The following is a 17,838-nucleotide window of genomic DNA, read 5'->3' on the forward strand; positions in this document are numbered from 1 at the left end:
GCACATCTTTGCATCTTTCTACTACTGATTCAACAGATATGAAAGTCTGCATAGAATCTAATTCTCTCTCCTAATGTGGCCACTAAAATACTGCACTCAAACTGGCAAGTGGAGGAGGAATTTGTTTACTCACAGGCTAATCAGTTCTGCTGTGAACCTTTTCGCTATTTTTTTCTCTAAAATGTTAGATTTATGTACAATCTTCAGAGAAGCAACCTTAGCCACCCTTTACTACTAGTTTAGTTAATTTATCTTGATTGATTCTCTTACATATGTAAGCCTGAGCAATGTACAAAAAGTAAAATAGGGTAAAAATAATAAACATATACCGATCATCAACATCAAATACTACATGACAAACAGACTAATGAATCTGGTTGCTAGATAGGCCCCCTCACCAGCAGGGACCCTCACTGGGCCATACTCAGAACAGCTCTAGCCACTGCCTTGAATATTGCATGATGCAGAAATGCCAGCCCTATAAAGAACCTCCCTCACATGATACTCCCCACCTCAATGTAGCATCTCTTCTCTGCCTTTGGCCTCTTGTCTTTGTACTTTTGCCTGTATAACCTTGCCCTTGTTCTGTGCCTAGGTTCTCCTGTGTTTAGACCTTCCTAGCCTGTCAGCCCTGCCTTTGCCTATATTCCTTTTCTTGTCCTCTCCACCTGCGTGTATTCCATATCTTGTCCTGTCCTGAATAGGCTTTCCTCTAGCCCCCCCTTGTTCGTGTGTTTCCTAGCTGTGCTCTTGCTCTCCCAGTGGCCTTTCTATGTCCTGTCTAGGTCTCTTGGTGGCTTTAGCTTTCCCGCTTGTTCCTTGCCCTGGAGACTGTTTTGGTCTTGCCCCGTCTTTATTCTTTCCTTGTCTTCCCTGACTTGCCGGCACATTCCTTATTCATGCGAGTACCCTGTTCCTGACACAGTGCACTGCCCCTTCCAGCCACCGGCATTGGAGGGCTCAACCCGAAGGGAAGGTGACTTGTCAGGCAGAATACCTACACTGGTCCTGCTTGAGGTAATCCCCAAAATCAGCCTCTGCGGGCATGACATCATGCTGAGCCATGCTAACTTCCAGGAGAGGCAACTATGGTCAAGCAAGTCAGTTTTACTTCCTTGTTCCAGAAATGCTCCAATTTAAGATTAACCCATGCGGGACCAATGTGCACAAGCTGCGTCGGTCCAATGGAAAACCTGGAAACTGGACTCATGCCCCGATACAACCTCTCCTCACCTCTATTTCCTGTACCTCTTCCAACTCCTGCTCTTTACTGGGGACTGCAACAGATGCCAACGCAGAAACCCAGTGTTGCTACCAGAAGGGCCGCTGCAATAAACCGCGCATAAAAATGTTCGTCCAAACTGGGCAGCCCCTTTTCTTTTTTTATGCATGCACAGCCACTTTTCCTAGGCACCTGATTTAATATGTAAATGAGCTACTGCGCTAAAAAGGACACGCTAGGGATCAATTATTTGTTCCTAGAGCGTCCTTGGCATCGGGCGCCCAGGGGATGTGGCTAAGCGTGGGTTAGGAAAACTGACTAGTAAATTGAGCATCCTTTTTCCTAACCTGACCACCGTCAAGAGACTTTTTTTACGTGTTAAAGCGTGCGTGTCGGGCGCATGGTGATTTTTTGCATTGGGGTAATAGCTAATAGCCTCATCTACATGGTATTTACATGTGATGAGCGTTATTAGTTACACACTGGTTAGGACGAGCTAATCCCATTGCTGCGACTAAAACGCGCGTCCAAGTTGCTCTGTCTACGGTATTGCCAGAAATCTTGCCCCAGCCAGCTTCTCCTGTGGCACCTAAGCCTCTGCTCCAGCCTGCACCAATCACAGCACCCGGGAAGACTATTTCAGCCTAAGCTCATTGCAGCATCAAGGAGACTGTTCCGGACTGCGTCCATAGCAGTCAAGTCTCCATCCCAAGCTGTGCCAGTTCCAGCACCCAGGACTTGGTCCCCGGCTACCTTCTCTACAGCAGTACTGGAGACCTTGCTACAGGCTGCAGTGCCCACTGATTCAAAGACTATTCACACTGAATCCAACTGCCGCCGTTGAGTCCTCGGAAAAACCCTACAATATCTTTGACTTCAGTTTGTCTTACCACACGTCCACAGCGAGATAGACAAGTCCTTGCTATACCACCACAGCAAGCTGAGCCAGTTCCTGCTACAACTCTGCCCCAGGCTGAGCCTACCGTGTTTCTAGGATGCCGAGCTAAGCCAAATTCCAGCTACAGATTCTGATCCAGCTACTTCGCTCCAAGTTGCTCCTACAGCGCATCTCAGGACCTCAGTCCAAGCTGCGTTAGCAGTACCCAAGCTATCCTCTCTGGGGACACCTGCAACTTCCCATCTATGGGAGTATGCCTTCTCTTCTATGAAGCCTGTGCCCTTGCCTCGATGAACTCCAAAGCCTACTGTTCAGGCTGCTAGACAACCCCCTCACCAGTAAGGGCCATCAGTGGGCCTCGCTCTGACCCGCTCTAGCCACCTCCTTGAAGGTTGCACTGATACAGCAAGGTCAGCCGTATAAGAACCCTCCTCACAGAATACTCCCCACCTAGGCCGGGAATCTCTGCTCTGCTTTTAGCCTGTTGTCTGTACTTGTTCCTGTATTACCTTGCCATTCTTCTTTGTTCTTGTACTCTTGCCTATATAACCTTGTCCTGTGCCTAGGTCCTCCTCTATTTAGACCCTCCTGGTTTGTCTGCCCTGCCTTTGCTCATCATCTTGTCCTTGCCTTGTTTTGGGCCTCTCTTGACTGCGGGTATTCCACGTCTTGTCCTGTCCCTGACTAGGCCTTCATGTGGCTTATTGGCTATTTGTTTCCTAGCTGTGCTCCTGCTCCCTGTGGATCTCCCAGTGGCCTAGCCCTGTGTGTTCCTTGCCTTGCACACTCTTTCGGTCTTGCCCTGTCTTTGTTCTTTCATTGTCTTCCCTGGCTTGCCAGTGCACTTCTTGTTCATGAGAGTACCCTGTTCCTGACCCAGTGCACCACCCTCCAGAAGACCTGCCAGCCACCAGCACTGCCTGCTCCTGACTCCTGCCTGGGAGTTAACCCAGATCCTTCCCCATGACCTTGATGTGGATTTTTAAATTAACAGTGCATTCAACTTCCATTTTTGACTCCCATTTTCTCTCACTCCCTGGGTCACATTTTCACTTCTGAAAGCACAGGTTATTGATATTTCACATAAACTAAAATGCTGATCGCTGAATCTCAAAGACACTGTTGCACTAGAGAAGGTACAGAAAAGAGCAATCAAATAATACAGGGATCCCTTGTGAGGAAAGGCTAAAGAGATTAGGGCTGTTCAGCTTGGAGAACAGACGGTTGGCCGGGGGGGGGGGGGGGGGTGTATGTGTGTGTGGAAGGAATACAATAGAGGTCTATAAAATCATGAAAGGACTACAATGGGTAAATATGATATTAATATTATTTCAGATAATAGAGGGACTAGGGGGCACTCCATGAAGTTAGCAAGTAGCACATTTAAATCAAATTGGAGAAACATTTTTTCACTCAACACACAATTAAGCTCTGGAATTCATTGCCAGAGGATGTGATTAGGGCAGTTAGTGGAGCTGGGTTTAATAAAAGGTTTGAACAAGTTCCTGAAGGAGAAATCCATAAACTACTATTAATGAAGCTGACTTAGGGGCGGATTTTAAAAGCCCTGCTCGCGTAAATCCGCCCGGATTTGCGCGAGCAGGGCCTTGAGCGCCAGTGCGCCTATGTTCCATAGGCCTGCCGGCGCACGCAGAGCCCCGGGACTCGCGTAAGTCCCGGGGTTTTTCGAGGGGGGCGTGTCGAATCGGCGCGGCATTTCAGGGGCGGGCCCAGGGGCGTGGCCGCGCCCTCCGGAACCGCCCCCAGGTCGCGTCTCGGCGTGCTAGCAGCCCGCTGGCGCGTGGGGATTTACTTCTCCCTCCGGGAGGCGTAAATCCCCCAACAAAGGTAGGGGGGGGGTGGGTTAGATAGAGGAAGGGAGGGGAAGGTGAGGGGAGGGCGAAAGCGAGTTCCCTCCGAGGAGCGGCCTTGGAGGGAACGGCGGCAGGCTGCGCGGCTCGGTGCGCGCCGGCTACACGACATTGGCAGCCTTGCGTGCGCCGATTCTGGATTTTAGCTGCTACACGCATATCTACTAAAATCAAGCATTCTTTTGTTTGCGCCTGGTGCGCCAACAAAAGTACGCGAAGGCGCACTTTCTTAAAATCTACCCCTTAGGGAATAGCTGCTATTGGATTTTATTTATTTATCGCGTTTTATATACCGTCGTTCGGTTTCGCCATCACAACGGTTTTCAAAGTTTTGTGATTAACAGTGTTCAAAAATTCATACGCTTGTTAACAGTTATCTTATTCGCTATAAACATAGCTTGATTGTAAATTGTACAGATTAAATTATATGTTTTGGATTGGGTCTGCATGTTTATCTGGGTCGATAGGGAGGGAATATGTATCAAAGAGTCATAGGGTGTTTTGATAGGCTTTGGTGAACATCCAGGTTTTTAGTTCTTTTTTGAAGGCACTTGCCAGGTACGTGTAAACTGGATTGGACTCTGTTGGAAACAGGATGCTGGGCTTGATGGAGCCTTGGTCTGACCCAGTATGGCAACTTCTTAAGTTCTTTTACCCAACTTAAAAGGCTATATTTCATCATTTGTTTGCTCTCTTTTTCTGAATTATTATTAGATAACTGCAGATGTGTTGCAGGGACATCCTTGTGGCTCTTGCAATACTGGGGTGGGGCGTGCCTAAAAGGTCCATAGCCTCGGACATTCTCCCTGCCTTTTGCCATCCACCCCCTTCATCTATGATTGGAGAGGTGGGAGCCCATTCCTGAAGCTCTCCAAATCTTCCTGCCTTTCTCCAACTCTGTACTTAACTGTTCACACCAGCATCATTTGAAAATCTCATGGGCTCAGATGACAAACAACAACATTACTGGCTCCACAATTTTTAGAACAAGTGGAGAGGCACTCCCATCGTTCCAACCACAGGAAGGGGGTGGAAAGGAAAGTCCTTCGATGACTATAATACTGAAGGACTGATTATGCTCATAAGTAACTGATGACTGGGAATCAAAACTTTCATATCATCCAGAAGTTTTAGTGACATTTATTACTTTACTAAGACTTTTTCTCTTCAAATGAATGTCGTAATGAGTCTAAAAGTTCGTAGAAATGATTATTTTCTGACACATTATAGGCCAAATTTTAAAAGGCAGCGTGCGTAAAAATCGGGGGGTGGCGTGCGTGGCCGGACCTTGCGCGCACCGTACACATTTTAGAACGGGCCCAGCTACCGCGCATAACCCCCTATGTGCGCACAAGTGCTGGGCCTGCTGAAAGGGGTGGGACTCGCGTGCCGGTGATTACTTCTGCTCCGAAGGAGAAGTATCAAAACAAAAAAACCCAAAAAAAAGGGGATAGGGTTAGGGAAGTTCCGGAGCAGACTGGGAGGGAACCGGGGAAGGCCTACTCACGTCACCGCGCGTATTATTCTAAATCCCCCCCCCACCTGCCTGCATATGCGTGCGGACATGAAAATCCGGCGCGCGGGAAACGTATTTTATAATATATGTGCATGTTATAAAAAGGCTGCGTCCATGCGTGCGCAGCGGGAACTGCGCGCCTTTTAAAAATTGACTCCTATGTGCATATATATGGATCAAAGAAAAAAAACAAGCTATCAGGACCCCCCGACATGTATGGAAAATTTGCTGTGGGTAGGACGCTACACACAAGAGTCATTAAATTTGGGGAGGACACAGACACGGATAAGACTCTTCCGTTAGCAAAGTAGGCTACAAAATGGAAACCACGTTTCTAGAAAAATGTGCTGTAGCAACTTCTGCTCCAAAACGCAAAAAGAGATCGTACTAACAACCCATCACAAACAACGAAGTCTGGTACAGCTGGAAAGATATGAGACTCACCCTTGAATTTCATAACAAAAACTTTACTGCTATCCTTGATGAAAACAAGGTAGAAGTTTAGCATGCTAAAGCTTCTTGAATCAAATTTACTAGATCATTCTTTAAAATCAGTGAACAGACAGTAAACCATGCATGCGCAGAGTGTGTGTGATATCTGCACCTCTGTGGAAGGCCTCTTCATGACACTGAACAAAATCACTCAGATTTAGCTTTGAACCTTCATGCCTCTCTATGGAGGGCTTCATGGTTCCTTGTGTTTCGGGAAAGCTTCCACAAACAGCTGAATTTTCAACCTCATCCCAGAGCAAGAGCACAGCATGAGGAGGAAAGATCCATTTCAGATTGAATGCAGCCGAGTATAAAACCAGCAGGGACATTTTCTAAGACATTTCTGGTGGTAAAACAATGCTTCACCTGCAGAATTGGCCCATTATAAAACTGCCTGCCCAATATGCAGTGAGCAGGGGTTGCATTTTCAAACATGTATTTACATTTTCTCAAAAAACATTCTGCACACAAATTAGAAGGGGCAACTGGGTGGGGTAATTCTCAAACGAGACATTATATGCATACTTTCCCTTAAAATACTGACGTTATGTGCATAATTGATAGGAAAACGTATGCAGGCTGCTACAAAACTATCCCTCCCCCCAATCGTTTAGGTAAAGGTTTACTAATGATCTAGTAAAATGGCAATGCCGGGCATTACTGCAACAGTAGATTTAATCCTACCGTGTGCTCAAGATCATAAACATAACCACATGAAGAGAAAGGATTCCAAGCAAAGCAGGTTCTCTCTAGTTCCTCTAAAGTGGAAATAAAATCATTTATGCTAAATCCATTTAACTCCTGACTCTGTACGAAAGAAATCCTGTTTTAAATCGGACAGCCCAGTGAAAAGTAAGAAGCGCAAGTTAAATCTATTTTAATATTTCTGTACTTGTCTTCATTCTGATACTGCAATGATTTTTAAAACCTATATAAACACCACAGGGATATCCTCAATGATTTGTAATTATGAGCCATGGGCATCAGCTGCCTTGATTGGCCGGACCCAAGATCTTGTCACTCTTTCTCCGGAGCCCGTATTTGGAAGATAATCATTCTTCCATGAAAGAGAGAACAAGTGGTTTGCAGGCCTATTTGAACTCCTCCCACGAAAACCGACAATGTTCCAGCTCAGCAGAAGACAGAACGGATTTAGTCAAGCTGGGGGAAGGAGTAAGCGTGGATAGTTTGAGAAAAGAAATGAAGCATTTATAAACCTGTAGAGCAGGACAAAAATACAAAACTGTGTGTTAGTTCAAAAGAGGAAAGGCAGAGTATAGAGGAAGGAGATCACAATGGAACAGTGTGACTGATAAATATATTTAACATTGCAATGTTAACTGCAATGTTGAGCCTAAAACTGGCAAGGAATGATTAAAATCCAGGCGCAGTCTTTCAAGTTTCCATATTACAGTAAAGTAACTATAACGCTTCAGAGCTAGAATGGGTACAAATGAAGTCCTGAATAACTTACCAAAAATGTGTTAGCTGTTAAAATACAACGGAGCATCTCAAAGACAACAGACAGCCATCAAGCACAATACAGCACATGCAAGTTAGTATTTTTGGGAGGGGAAAAAAAAAAAAAAAATAAGAGTTAAGAGTTCCACCTTCACAACGACAAAAGAAGCAACACTAACAATGCACAAGGAACATTATTCAAGATTCACATTCCAAGTTTCTAGTTCTGTTCTTTATCACTGGCAATGGGGTTGCTCGTATAATGTTATCTCGCCATTTTAGAGCATGCCTGTTAGTCCCCATTCCTTCACTTTAAAGCTCCAAATCATTCATAGATCAAGAATTAGCAGCAATGCCGGTTTCTGCACTCAATCCTCACCACTTACATACGAGCTGTGCTTTGTGCTGCCACATTTAACGCTCTGCTGTAAAGTTGCAACTTGAGAGGAAGATTCATAGTATTGAAATGTTTGTGTATGTTAATTTTGACTCTCTCAAAAGCATTTTTCATTTCAAAAATCAATAGTCTTACTGTATGCAAGTGCATAGGCAAGAGATAGATAACAAAGGAAAGCAAATTTATTGACTATTAGTTATGTAGGTTTTGTTCTGTGCATTTTGGTTTGTGGGCTTTTATTTTATACATTTGTTACTTTTATCCTTGTGTACACTGCTTTGGGCAGTTTAAGGTGGAGAGGCCGTTAAGAGATTTTAAATAAACTTAAAAAAAAAAAAAGAAAAGAGAATTCTTTACACTCTGGAAATCTACTGAGACACAATGTATCCACATATGGGAAAAAAATATGACCTTACCCAATTGTCACTATTGTGCAAAAGCATTAGTGGGTAGTCAGCATGAATATTTAGTATATCGTACAAGAAAATAATGCGTCAAAGAATTAAGATAATACAAAATATGCAGTAATGCAAACAGGTTTGCAGGCCTTAGGAAGAAAATAAAGAATATTTGGTTGGTTGAATTAACAACATGTAATTGCTTGACAGAGTCCAAAACATGTCAGACACAGTGCAATGGACAGGCTAACAGAGGGTAGCGCAATGACTGGGAAATACACAATCCTTCTCCAATCCTGGCCCAACTATGTAAGGGTATTTAAAACGTCTACAATACTCAAGGACTGGAGGATGGCCAATAAAACACACTGATTTTTAAGGGCGGCTCCATGGATGATCCGGGAAAACCATTGAGCCCAATGGTTCTGGCCAAAATGGTTGAAGCTACTCTTAAAAACAAGATCACTGGCCACAGAAACAAACATGGCTTAAAAGGAAAAAGAGTCAACATGGTTTTTAGCAAAGGGAAGTCTTGCCTCACCAATCTTGGGTTTGTTTGGGTTTTTTTTGAAGATGTGATGGTTGATATAGTACATTTGGGTTTTCAGACAGACAAAGTCCACCATGAGAGGGATTTCAGAACATTTTTAAAAAGTCATGGGATAAGAAGCAGTGTGCTATTCTGGATTGATAACTGGTTAAAAGACAGGAAAGAGAGGAGAGGACTAACTGGTCAGTTTTCTGAATGGAGAAAGGTCAGTAAGTGAAAGGCTACAGGGAAAATTACCCCATACCTGCATCACCAGTATGGAAATTGAGCTTTGCCCCCTCTCTCCCTGGACTCTCCAATTCCATCCCACTGTAGAGATGCTTTATTACTACTATACTGTGAAATTGCACTGATCAAACTTACAAAACTATCCAAGGTTGCTGAAATACCAGAACATTTAAGCCCGAATTTTAAAAGCCCTGTGTGTGTAAAATTTGGGGGATATGCAAGTGGCCGGGCCCTGCGCGCATTTTCAAAAGGGCCCGGCCACATGCATAACCCCCGATTCACGCACAAGTGCCGGGCCTGAAGAAGGGAGTGGGCTAGGACAATGCCATTAGACGCGTCCTGGGGAAGCGTGAGCCGGCAGCTGGCCAACACGTGGAGTTTACTTCTGCTCCAGAGGAGCAGTTAGGGTAGGTTTAGGGGTCATGCAGGAGAGGGGAAAATGTAGGAAAGGGTAGGGTTAGGGAAATTCCCTCCCAGTCTTCTCCTTAATTGGAGCCCAATGGTGCTGGACAAAATGGTTAATTGGAGCAGACTGGGAGGGAACTGGTCTAGGCCCAATTGTGTCATCGTGCGTATTTTTCTAAAATTCCAGCCCCCCCGCCCGCCCGGAGGCCACTCTCCTGCACGGACATGAAAAAGCGCGGGAGAGGGCGTGCTTGTTGGCTGGAGAGAACGGTGTATGGGTGGGTATCGCATGGTGTGAATGGTATGCTTGGGTTCCATGTGAGTTTGACTCGCTTGGGGATTTCTAGTTGTATCTAGGGGTGGAGGATATTGTATAAATGAAGATCTGAACACCCTCTGTATTACTTGTTACCATGTTGCTATCGTTTTTTATTGTTATATCCTTCTGTGACATTGTACATCTTCACAATAAAAATGAATTTGGAAAAAAAAAAACAACCCACACAAAACACGGGAACCGTATTTTATAATATGCGTGCATATTATAAAACTGGCACGTCCATGTGCAGGCGCCTTTTAAAAAAATCGACCCCATACTGAAATGTATGCGAAAGGTCAAAAAGTATGTTACAGTTCAACACAGTTTCATTTTGCATTCTTGGTTCAATTTACAAAAAAGTACATGACATAGAAGAATTCAATCAGCATGTACGAGATGAAATAATGCCAACCAATTAATAAAATGTTTAAACAAATAAACTCAGTTTATAGGTTAGAGGCAGTTATGTATTTAACTTGGTGTAATGGCTCAGAAGAGCCGAGCTGGTGTTTATGCTGTATTGTTTGATAAGCTATACTGCTCCTATTATAAGATAATGAAATAAAAAAAGAGATTCTTCTCTTACTGGCTGGGGTTCAGTGCTTACTAGCAGCCAAACCATCACTCTATATTGTCCAATCCATTGTGTCTGAACACAACATATGGAAATTTGAGCTCTGCCCCTTGCTCTCTGAATTATTCAATACCCTTTCTCTGCTACCACACAGTACATCTGTGCTCAGCTTGCACTCTCTGCCACCACACATCTCAATTACGCACTTCCTACACTTCACAGTATTTCCCTGTGCTTGGATGGGCTATAAATGATCTAAAAAAAGGGAATGATAAGAGATGCGATCACATTTGCAGATGACACAAAATTATTCAAAGTTGTTAAAACTGCAGCGGATTGTGAGGAACTGTAGAAGGGCCTTGTGAGACTGGGCATTTGAATGGCAGATGAATTTTAATGTGGAAAAATGCAAAGTGATGCACATAGGGAAAAAATAAATCCAACCACATATACATAATGGTACGAGCACATCTCAAGTATTACATGCAGTTCTGGTCACCCCAACTTAAAACATAACAGAAGTAGAAAAGGTGCAGAGGAAGGCAAGAAAAATGATAAAGGGGAAGGAACTGCTCTCCTACGATGAGAGACTACAAAAGATAGGGCTTTTCAGCTTGGAAGAGAGACAGCAGAGATGAGACATGATAGAAGTTTATAAAATCATGAATGGGGTGGAAAGGTAAACAAAGGACGGTTATTTACCCTTTCAAATAATACTAAAACAAGAGGACGCTCCATGAAACAATCAACAGAATTAAAACAAACTGCAGAAAGTACTCTTATTCTATGCACAATCAGCCTGTGAAATCTGTTACCTGAGGGTGTGATCGAGGCAACTAGCACAGCAGAGTTTAAAAGAAGTCTGGACAAGTTCCCGGAGGAAAAGTCCATAAAATATTATTAGTCAGGGAGACCAGAGTAAGCTATTGCTGTGCCAGGGAGCAAGTAACAAGAAATAGATCTTTTTGGGATCCGCTGGGTATTTGTATCCTGGACGGGCTACTTTTGGAAACAGGATGCAGGGCTCGATGGATCTTGGTTTGACCCAGCATGGCATTTATTACATTTTTTCAAGCTTCTGCTCCACTCTGTTCTTTAACTACAATTCTCTCATTTCCTTATTTTTAACACTTTCTCTTCCTGCTCTTTGCATTAACCTAGGCCCAATACAGCTTAATCTATTTCCTGTCATGTTGTCATGACAAGTATGTTTAAGGCTAGTCATCTAACTGTGGTTGGGGCAAAAGCTACTTTTCCCAAATAAAAGAAAGCAAGACTCTTCAATATATGTTCTGTTGATGTCAATGCATAAAAAGAAACTACAGAACGAGTTTTCCCAGCCAGAATGAGCTGCATCTACAGCAGCTAAGATGTAAAATCTAATCAAACATTTGGAAAAGAAAGCATGAAATGAACAACTGAGGCCTTTTTATATGTCGGGATCTGATTTTTACAGAGTGGTTTGTTTACTCCTGGGGAAATTCCGCACAAAAAAAACCCCAAAACCTTAAAATTCTGCAAATTTAATATTGGTGAAAACAACAATATATATGACAGTCTAAGTAATTACATTTTAAATTAATACAGAAAAGAGTCATTACTTAAAGTTGCAGAATTTTAAATATTTCGAGAATTTCCCTAGAAGTTCACTGTAAGAGTGTCCCTTCCTACTCCCCTGGCCACTTTGCCCTCTAGGCCCCAACTCTTCCACCTGCCAGTATCTCTTCCCTCCACCTCTAAACTCAACCCCTTCCACTCAATCGCCAGTCCCAGAGTTTGACCCTGTTCTCAGTACTGCCCCTCACACAGGCTCCCTCTCTCTAGTGCACACACACACACATCCTAGAGGGCACTCCATGAAGTTAGCATGGGGCACATTTAAAACTAATCGGAGAAAGTTCTTTTTTACTCAACGCACAATTTGTTGCCAGAGGATGTGGTTAGTGCAGTTAGTATAGCTGTGTTTAAAAAAGGATTGGATAAGTTCTTGGAGGAGAAGTCCATTACCTGCTATTAAGTTCACTTAGAGAATAGCCACTGCCATTAGCAAAGGTAACATGGAATAGACTTAGTGTTTGGGTACTTGCCAGGTTCTTATGGCCTGGATTGGCCACTGTTGGAAACAGGATGCTGGGCTTGATGGACCCTTGGTCTGACCCAGTATGGCATTTTCTTATGTTCTCATACAGGCTCCCTCACTCTCTTGCACACTCACACATCCCCTTATATAGGGTCCTTCTCTCTTGCATACACACCCACACAAGCTGCCTCTCTCTTTCACACGTACATCTTCACACAGGCTCCCTATGTCTGTCTATCTCTCACGCACCCCTTCACACAGGCTCCCGCTCACACATACACAATCCCTTCAACACAGGCTCGCTCTCTCACAAACATCCTCACATACGCACAATCCCTTTTTCATAAAACACCAGCTCTCAATCTCTCTGGCACCCACACTCAAGCACCCACCCCCCTGCTTTCTCTCACCCCCCCTTCCCAGGGCCTTCAATTTTGCCGTGGCGCATGCCCTGCTTGTGGCACGCCAGGGATTCCTCTGCCATTTTCTGCGCAGAATTTGGCAATTCTGTGCGGTGGGGTGGGAATTCTGCGCTCTGCAGTAGCGCAGAATTCCCCCAGGACTATTTGTTATATAAGTTATGATGAGTAGTTAAAATATGTCCCCCTTACCTGTACAGCTTCCTCACTGTTACAAATTTTAAATAATTCACATTTTCTTCTTTGCCTACACGTGTGTATTGTATTTTTTTTATACTTTCATTCACCACCAAAGGATAAGATATTATGATCAATCTATTTTAAAGCAGTCACAGATAAGAACGGACATAAAGTATCACACCCACCAATTAGTATTTATGATGAAACTATGTTACCGTAACCTGATGGCACCTGTTTAGTGAATACAAATCAAGACATCTACCAACACTAATATTTGTGCCTTGTTGTAAACCGCTGTGATGGTACCAAGCTTAACGACGGTATAGAAAAGATTTTAAATAAATAAATAGCTACATTTAATCAATTTCCCTCCATACATTTTTTTAAATACCTTAAAACTATCATCTCTCACCCTTTCCTGCAAAACAACGAGTAAACCTATGTAAAGGAAGTAACCCGAGTACTGGCCATACTCAGGTGAACAGATAGTGACTAGTTTATAGGTCTCAGGACAATCTCCCAGTGAACTCATGTTTTGCTTGTAAAAAGTACAAAATAGTTAGAGGAACAATGAAGAGGCAAGCAGGCCTATGAAAAGATGCATCTGGCCTGCTGTAGCTAAAACCACAATTTTCTGCCAGGTACTTGTGAGCTGGATTGGGCACTGTTTGTACGGCAAGTCTCGTGTTATCTGTCGCAGTCTAGTTTCAAGAGCCCAGTACACTTCCTGAAATAGCCTATAGATAGAATATAACGTAAGAGCAAATATATAATAAAAAGATGAGCAGTTCTGTGAAAGCTCAGATCTCTTCACATTTCAGACGTCCGGAGTAGCAGAGCGATTCTTTGGGCCCACAGTAAGGAATGTATGTATTGTTTTATTTATTCTTGCTTATATGTGCAATTAACCAATCAGTGATTCTTTGCTTATTTGCCATTTATTTTATCTGTTAAGTATATATTCATAATAAAATTATTATTTTTATTTATTTATTTAAAGTCTCTTCTATACCGATAGCCGTTCGCACATCGTATCGGTTTACATCAAACAAATAACTTTTGGGCAGGGCCCTTACAAGTAACAGTTGCAGAAAATTAGCTAATGACAAAATAACTAAATAAGGGGGATCCATATGCAAATACAGAAACAGTAACTATAGAGAAAACTGACTGGCATAATAATAAATAAATAAATACGCCAACTATAATACAATAACTACAAAGTAGAGTATTTTTACAGCATTCTTAATCATGTTCGGTGGAGGAGGTAACAGGTCAGCTATTCGAATTGTTACTCGCTTGCTGTTGGAGATTTTTATGCGTATTATTCACCTGGAACCGAACTGCGTCTCAGTATGTGCATGTGTTAGAATCACTGTAGCAGCAGTGGGTGTGAATTACCAGGAGTTTCTCTACGGGATAAACTGCAAAGCACTCGGAGCAGGGAGCTCCAATAAGGGATAAACTGCATGTTGTGTATGTGATTGTAGGATAAGCCCGTCACAGCCACAGGTTAGATACATCTCATTCTGTTTTAGGTTCCTGAGCTTGGAAGCTCCAAGTGTGACAGGTAACCCCAGCTGAGTCCCATTATTCAGGAGTTACAGCTTTCGAGCTACAGCATAATCCTTAGCCTAGGCTGTCGGTCTGAACACGAAAACAACCTAATAGTGAAAAGGAGACTTTCTGGTTGCCCAACAAAGCCAGTTTCTGAAAATGTCAACTGTGAGAGAAAAAAAGATCTTACGTTTTCCTATATGTCCACTAAAGTCATCTGACTTCTTTGAAAATAAGATTTTACTGTGGCAGGTTTCACAACAGTCTGCCTAACAGTCTACAGGGTTTTGTTACATTGTATTATATTTTGTTTCTTTGGTTGCAGTGTGAGCAACCTGGGATAAGGAGATAAAACAATTGAACATGAAGTAGTTTCTTCCAGCGAGTTGAAAGATTATTGTATAGAAAGCTGGGCTTTAAAAGACAGGAGGTGCAAATTTCAAGGCAATGAAGAGAAAGCAATATAAAAAAGGTAGAATTTGTGATTTGATGGGTTACAGATATTTATATATTAGTGGCTGTTGGAGTGCTTATAATGTTTTTGAATTATTTTTAAGACAGTGAAAAGAGGGCAATGTAGAAGTTCGTTGGCGATATATTTTCCCTGACGAAGCCCGGGGAGTACGGGTGAAACAAGGTGTCCTTGTCGGATGGATCCAATGGATGGTGCTTGACCTTGTCTTGGAAAGTTTTGGATAATACAAGTCATCAGGTGGAAGCTTTGTGAGGATTTTGGAGAATAATTGATAAACTTTGTTGAACTTGCTGTGATAATGTGAAAGTATTTACCAAGTGTTTATCCTTTTCAAATGTTGAACAATTAGAGTGCATTATACATTTTGGGCTAAACTGGGTTTTATTGGTATCACATGGGATTTGTGTAATTCATGGTGGGTGGTTTTAAAGTGAGAGATTGAATGGTGGGGTGAGGTGTGTATGTTTGCGCTAGATAGTAATCTTTTGTCTAGTTAGGATGTTTTAATATGTTATCTTTTGAATAAAGTACGTAAATTATATGAATACTATATGTTTATATTCATGAGTTCTCTTATGTTGATACAATTATATACATAGAGAGAACCTAGTATAGACTTTACCCTCAGTGTGTATTACCTAACAGTCTACCTGAACATTTTGGAGAACAGCAAATATCAAACCTATGGAATGTGAATTTTGAATAATAAAGCTACTTATGAGACAGGATCAATTTGCATTCTTTGGCTTTCATCTTATTCTATTTTGCAAGCAAAGGCAAACCACACCTCACTGAAAAAAAAAAAAAGGAGCAAAAGAAAAACACAGCAGCAGCAACAGTGGCAGAGCCACTCCTGGCCAATCACCTGTGATTGTCATCCAGCACCTCCAAGACTTGCTGGTAAGCCCTGCGAGTGGAAGACTGGATAAGCGACAAAAGGCCACGAGCAGAGTAAAGGTTAGCTCCGTCTTCAGGCAACGTTTGGGAAGGAGGACAGACACGGGCCTGTTGTGTTGGTGTCACACTGCTCATACCCCGCACAGCATATAAAGAGAGAAACACGGCAGTCAGATTAAAACAGTGTTATCCAGTCACCTGCACTAACATGGCTCCTTAGTTGCAAGGACAAGGATTTTTTTTTTTTTAACAAATGAATTTCTTTAGTATAACTGCAAACATCTGTCTTTACTAGGTACTGTACAAAAAAAAAAAAATAAATGTCACAACATATATAAACGTATATTTTCAGCAGTACAGAAGAAATATTGAGGTCGATATTCAACCGCGGAGCGGCTAGTTAAGTTAGCCTGATATATCAGGCTAACTTAAGGGGGATATTCAGTGCCGCAGCTGAATATCCCTGGCAATCTTAAAACTAGCCGGTTATGTGAAATTGGCTAACTCTAGCCCGCCCTGAAATGCCTCCTGCTCACCCCCAGAACGCCTCCGACTTAGGAACCTAAATTCTAAGCATAAATCTCAAAGTGTACCTAGAATTTAGTGGCACATGGCACTGAATATCCCCATTTAGACGGTTAACTTTTCAGTTATCTGCCTAAATGGCTTTTGAATGTCAATCTCACCAGTTGGATTTGTGACGACAAAGAGTGGAAAATCTGATAAAAATATAAGATTTTACGATGCGACAGACAGGTAAATAATAAAAGTACTACATTAAAGTTCAGACTATCATGCAAATATATTAAAGCAAAATTCTGTTCTTAAACAGGAAATTATAATGAAGAATACTAAAAAAAACTGTGTCACCCATTTTAAACTTATGTTTACTCAAATGCAACATTAAAGCACAGATCTGTTTTTAACACAGACATTCTCAATTGCCAAGCTTTCAGTGTTAGAGTATTTTAAGCTCTCTCATGAATACTTGTTACATAGTAAAAAGACCAGGTTAGTGTTTTTAATAAAAAAAACAACAGTGCAAGTAATTAAAACTATTCTTGATTTTTACGAAAGTCAGGAGGAAAGCTTACGTGATACGTTTCTTAGTAGAAACAGATGACCGGAAGCTTGCCTTTAGCTCATGTCTTGGTACACTGTTTGCTCCATGCCACCTTGAATGATAATTGTGGTTCTCTTAAACACTTAGCTTTACAATAAAAGGGAAGGTTACACAAAGTGAAAGCAACTACTGAAGATCCAGAAGTCTTACACACACACAAAAAAAAGTGACCAAAATCTTCAAGCACTAAATCCCAAAAGGTACAGGAAATGTAAGCTGGTTATGAAATGCCGAAGCAAGGCACAGTTTTTATTGAGGTGCTGAAAATATCAATTAAAAAAATGGACTGTGGACTATACACACACCTTTGATTTGATGGAGAAACAAGATTTCTATAGCTCAGTTTACATTGAATTTATTTTTCACCTGCAAAAGATTTATAGTAGCAATACTGAATTAGGAAAAAAAAGCCACACAGACTCCAGGCAAAAGTTTTCATCTTCCAAGTGATGCCCTCCTATCTGATCATTCCTGCTTAATAAAATGATACTAGCAGGGTTGGTAGGATGTAAGAGGTGATTTTTTTTTCGGCATGGCAGTTCTCTTTCTGCTCCAGCTCAAATGTATTTACTTACTTACACAGCTTGTGACTACACACCCTTATCATACATCAGAGCATGGCATGATAACCAAAATACAAGCATCCTAGAATAACTTAAAAAAATTAACCAGATCACTTCAGAACTGGCTTCTGTTCAGCCTTCATTCATAACTACCTGGGGAATTTTTTTTTTACTCTATTTTATATTCCCCTCCCAAGTCACTGCAACACTATT

The 17,838-nt window shown here is 42.2% G+C and overlaps 1 protein-coding gene across 7 annotated transcripts in view; it reads right to left on the reverse strand.

The window, feature by feature from the left end:
* The window catches only part of LOC115098464 (mitochondrial fission factor-like), a 60,336-nt gene that overhangs the window by 18,684 nt on the left and 23,814 nt on the right, over positions 1-17,838 (reverse strand). For 3 of the 7 annotated variants that reach the window (XM_029614972.1, XM_029614970.1, XM_029614971.1), the window contains exons 5-6: positions 17,034-17,114; positions 15,908-16,066 (exon numbers count right to left, since the gene is read on the reverse strand). The exons of 2 other annotated variants lie outside the window; for them this stretch is intronic. In XM_029614972.1, the coding sequence (XP_029470832.1) occupies positions 15,908-16,066; positions 17,034-17,114 (240 nt within the window). The remainder of the gene's footprint in view (positions 1-15,907; positions 16,067-17,033; positions 17,115-17,838) is intronic. 2 more of the 7 variants (XM_029614975.1, XM_029614973.1) reach the window with 1 other exon arrangement.

Source organism: Rhinatrema bivittatum, chromosome 9 (genome assembly GCF_901001135.1).
Source record: "Rhinatrema bivittatum chromosome 9, aRhiBiv1.1, whole genome shotgun sequence".
Taxonomy (NCBI): domain Eukaryota; kingdom Metazoa; phylum Chordata; class Amphibia; order Gymnophiona; family Rhinatrematidae; genus Rhinatrema; species Rhinatrema bivittatum.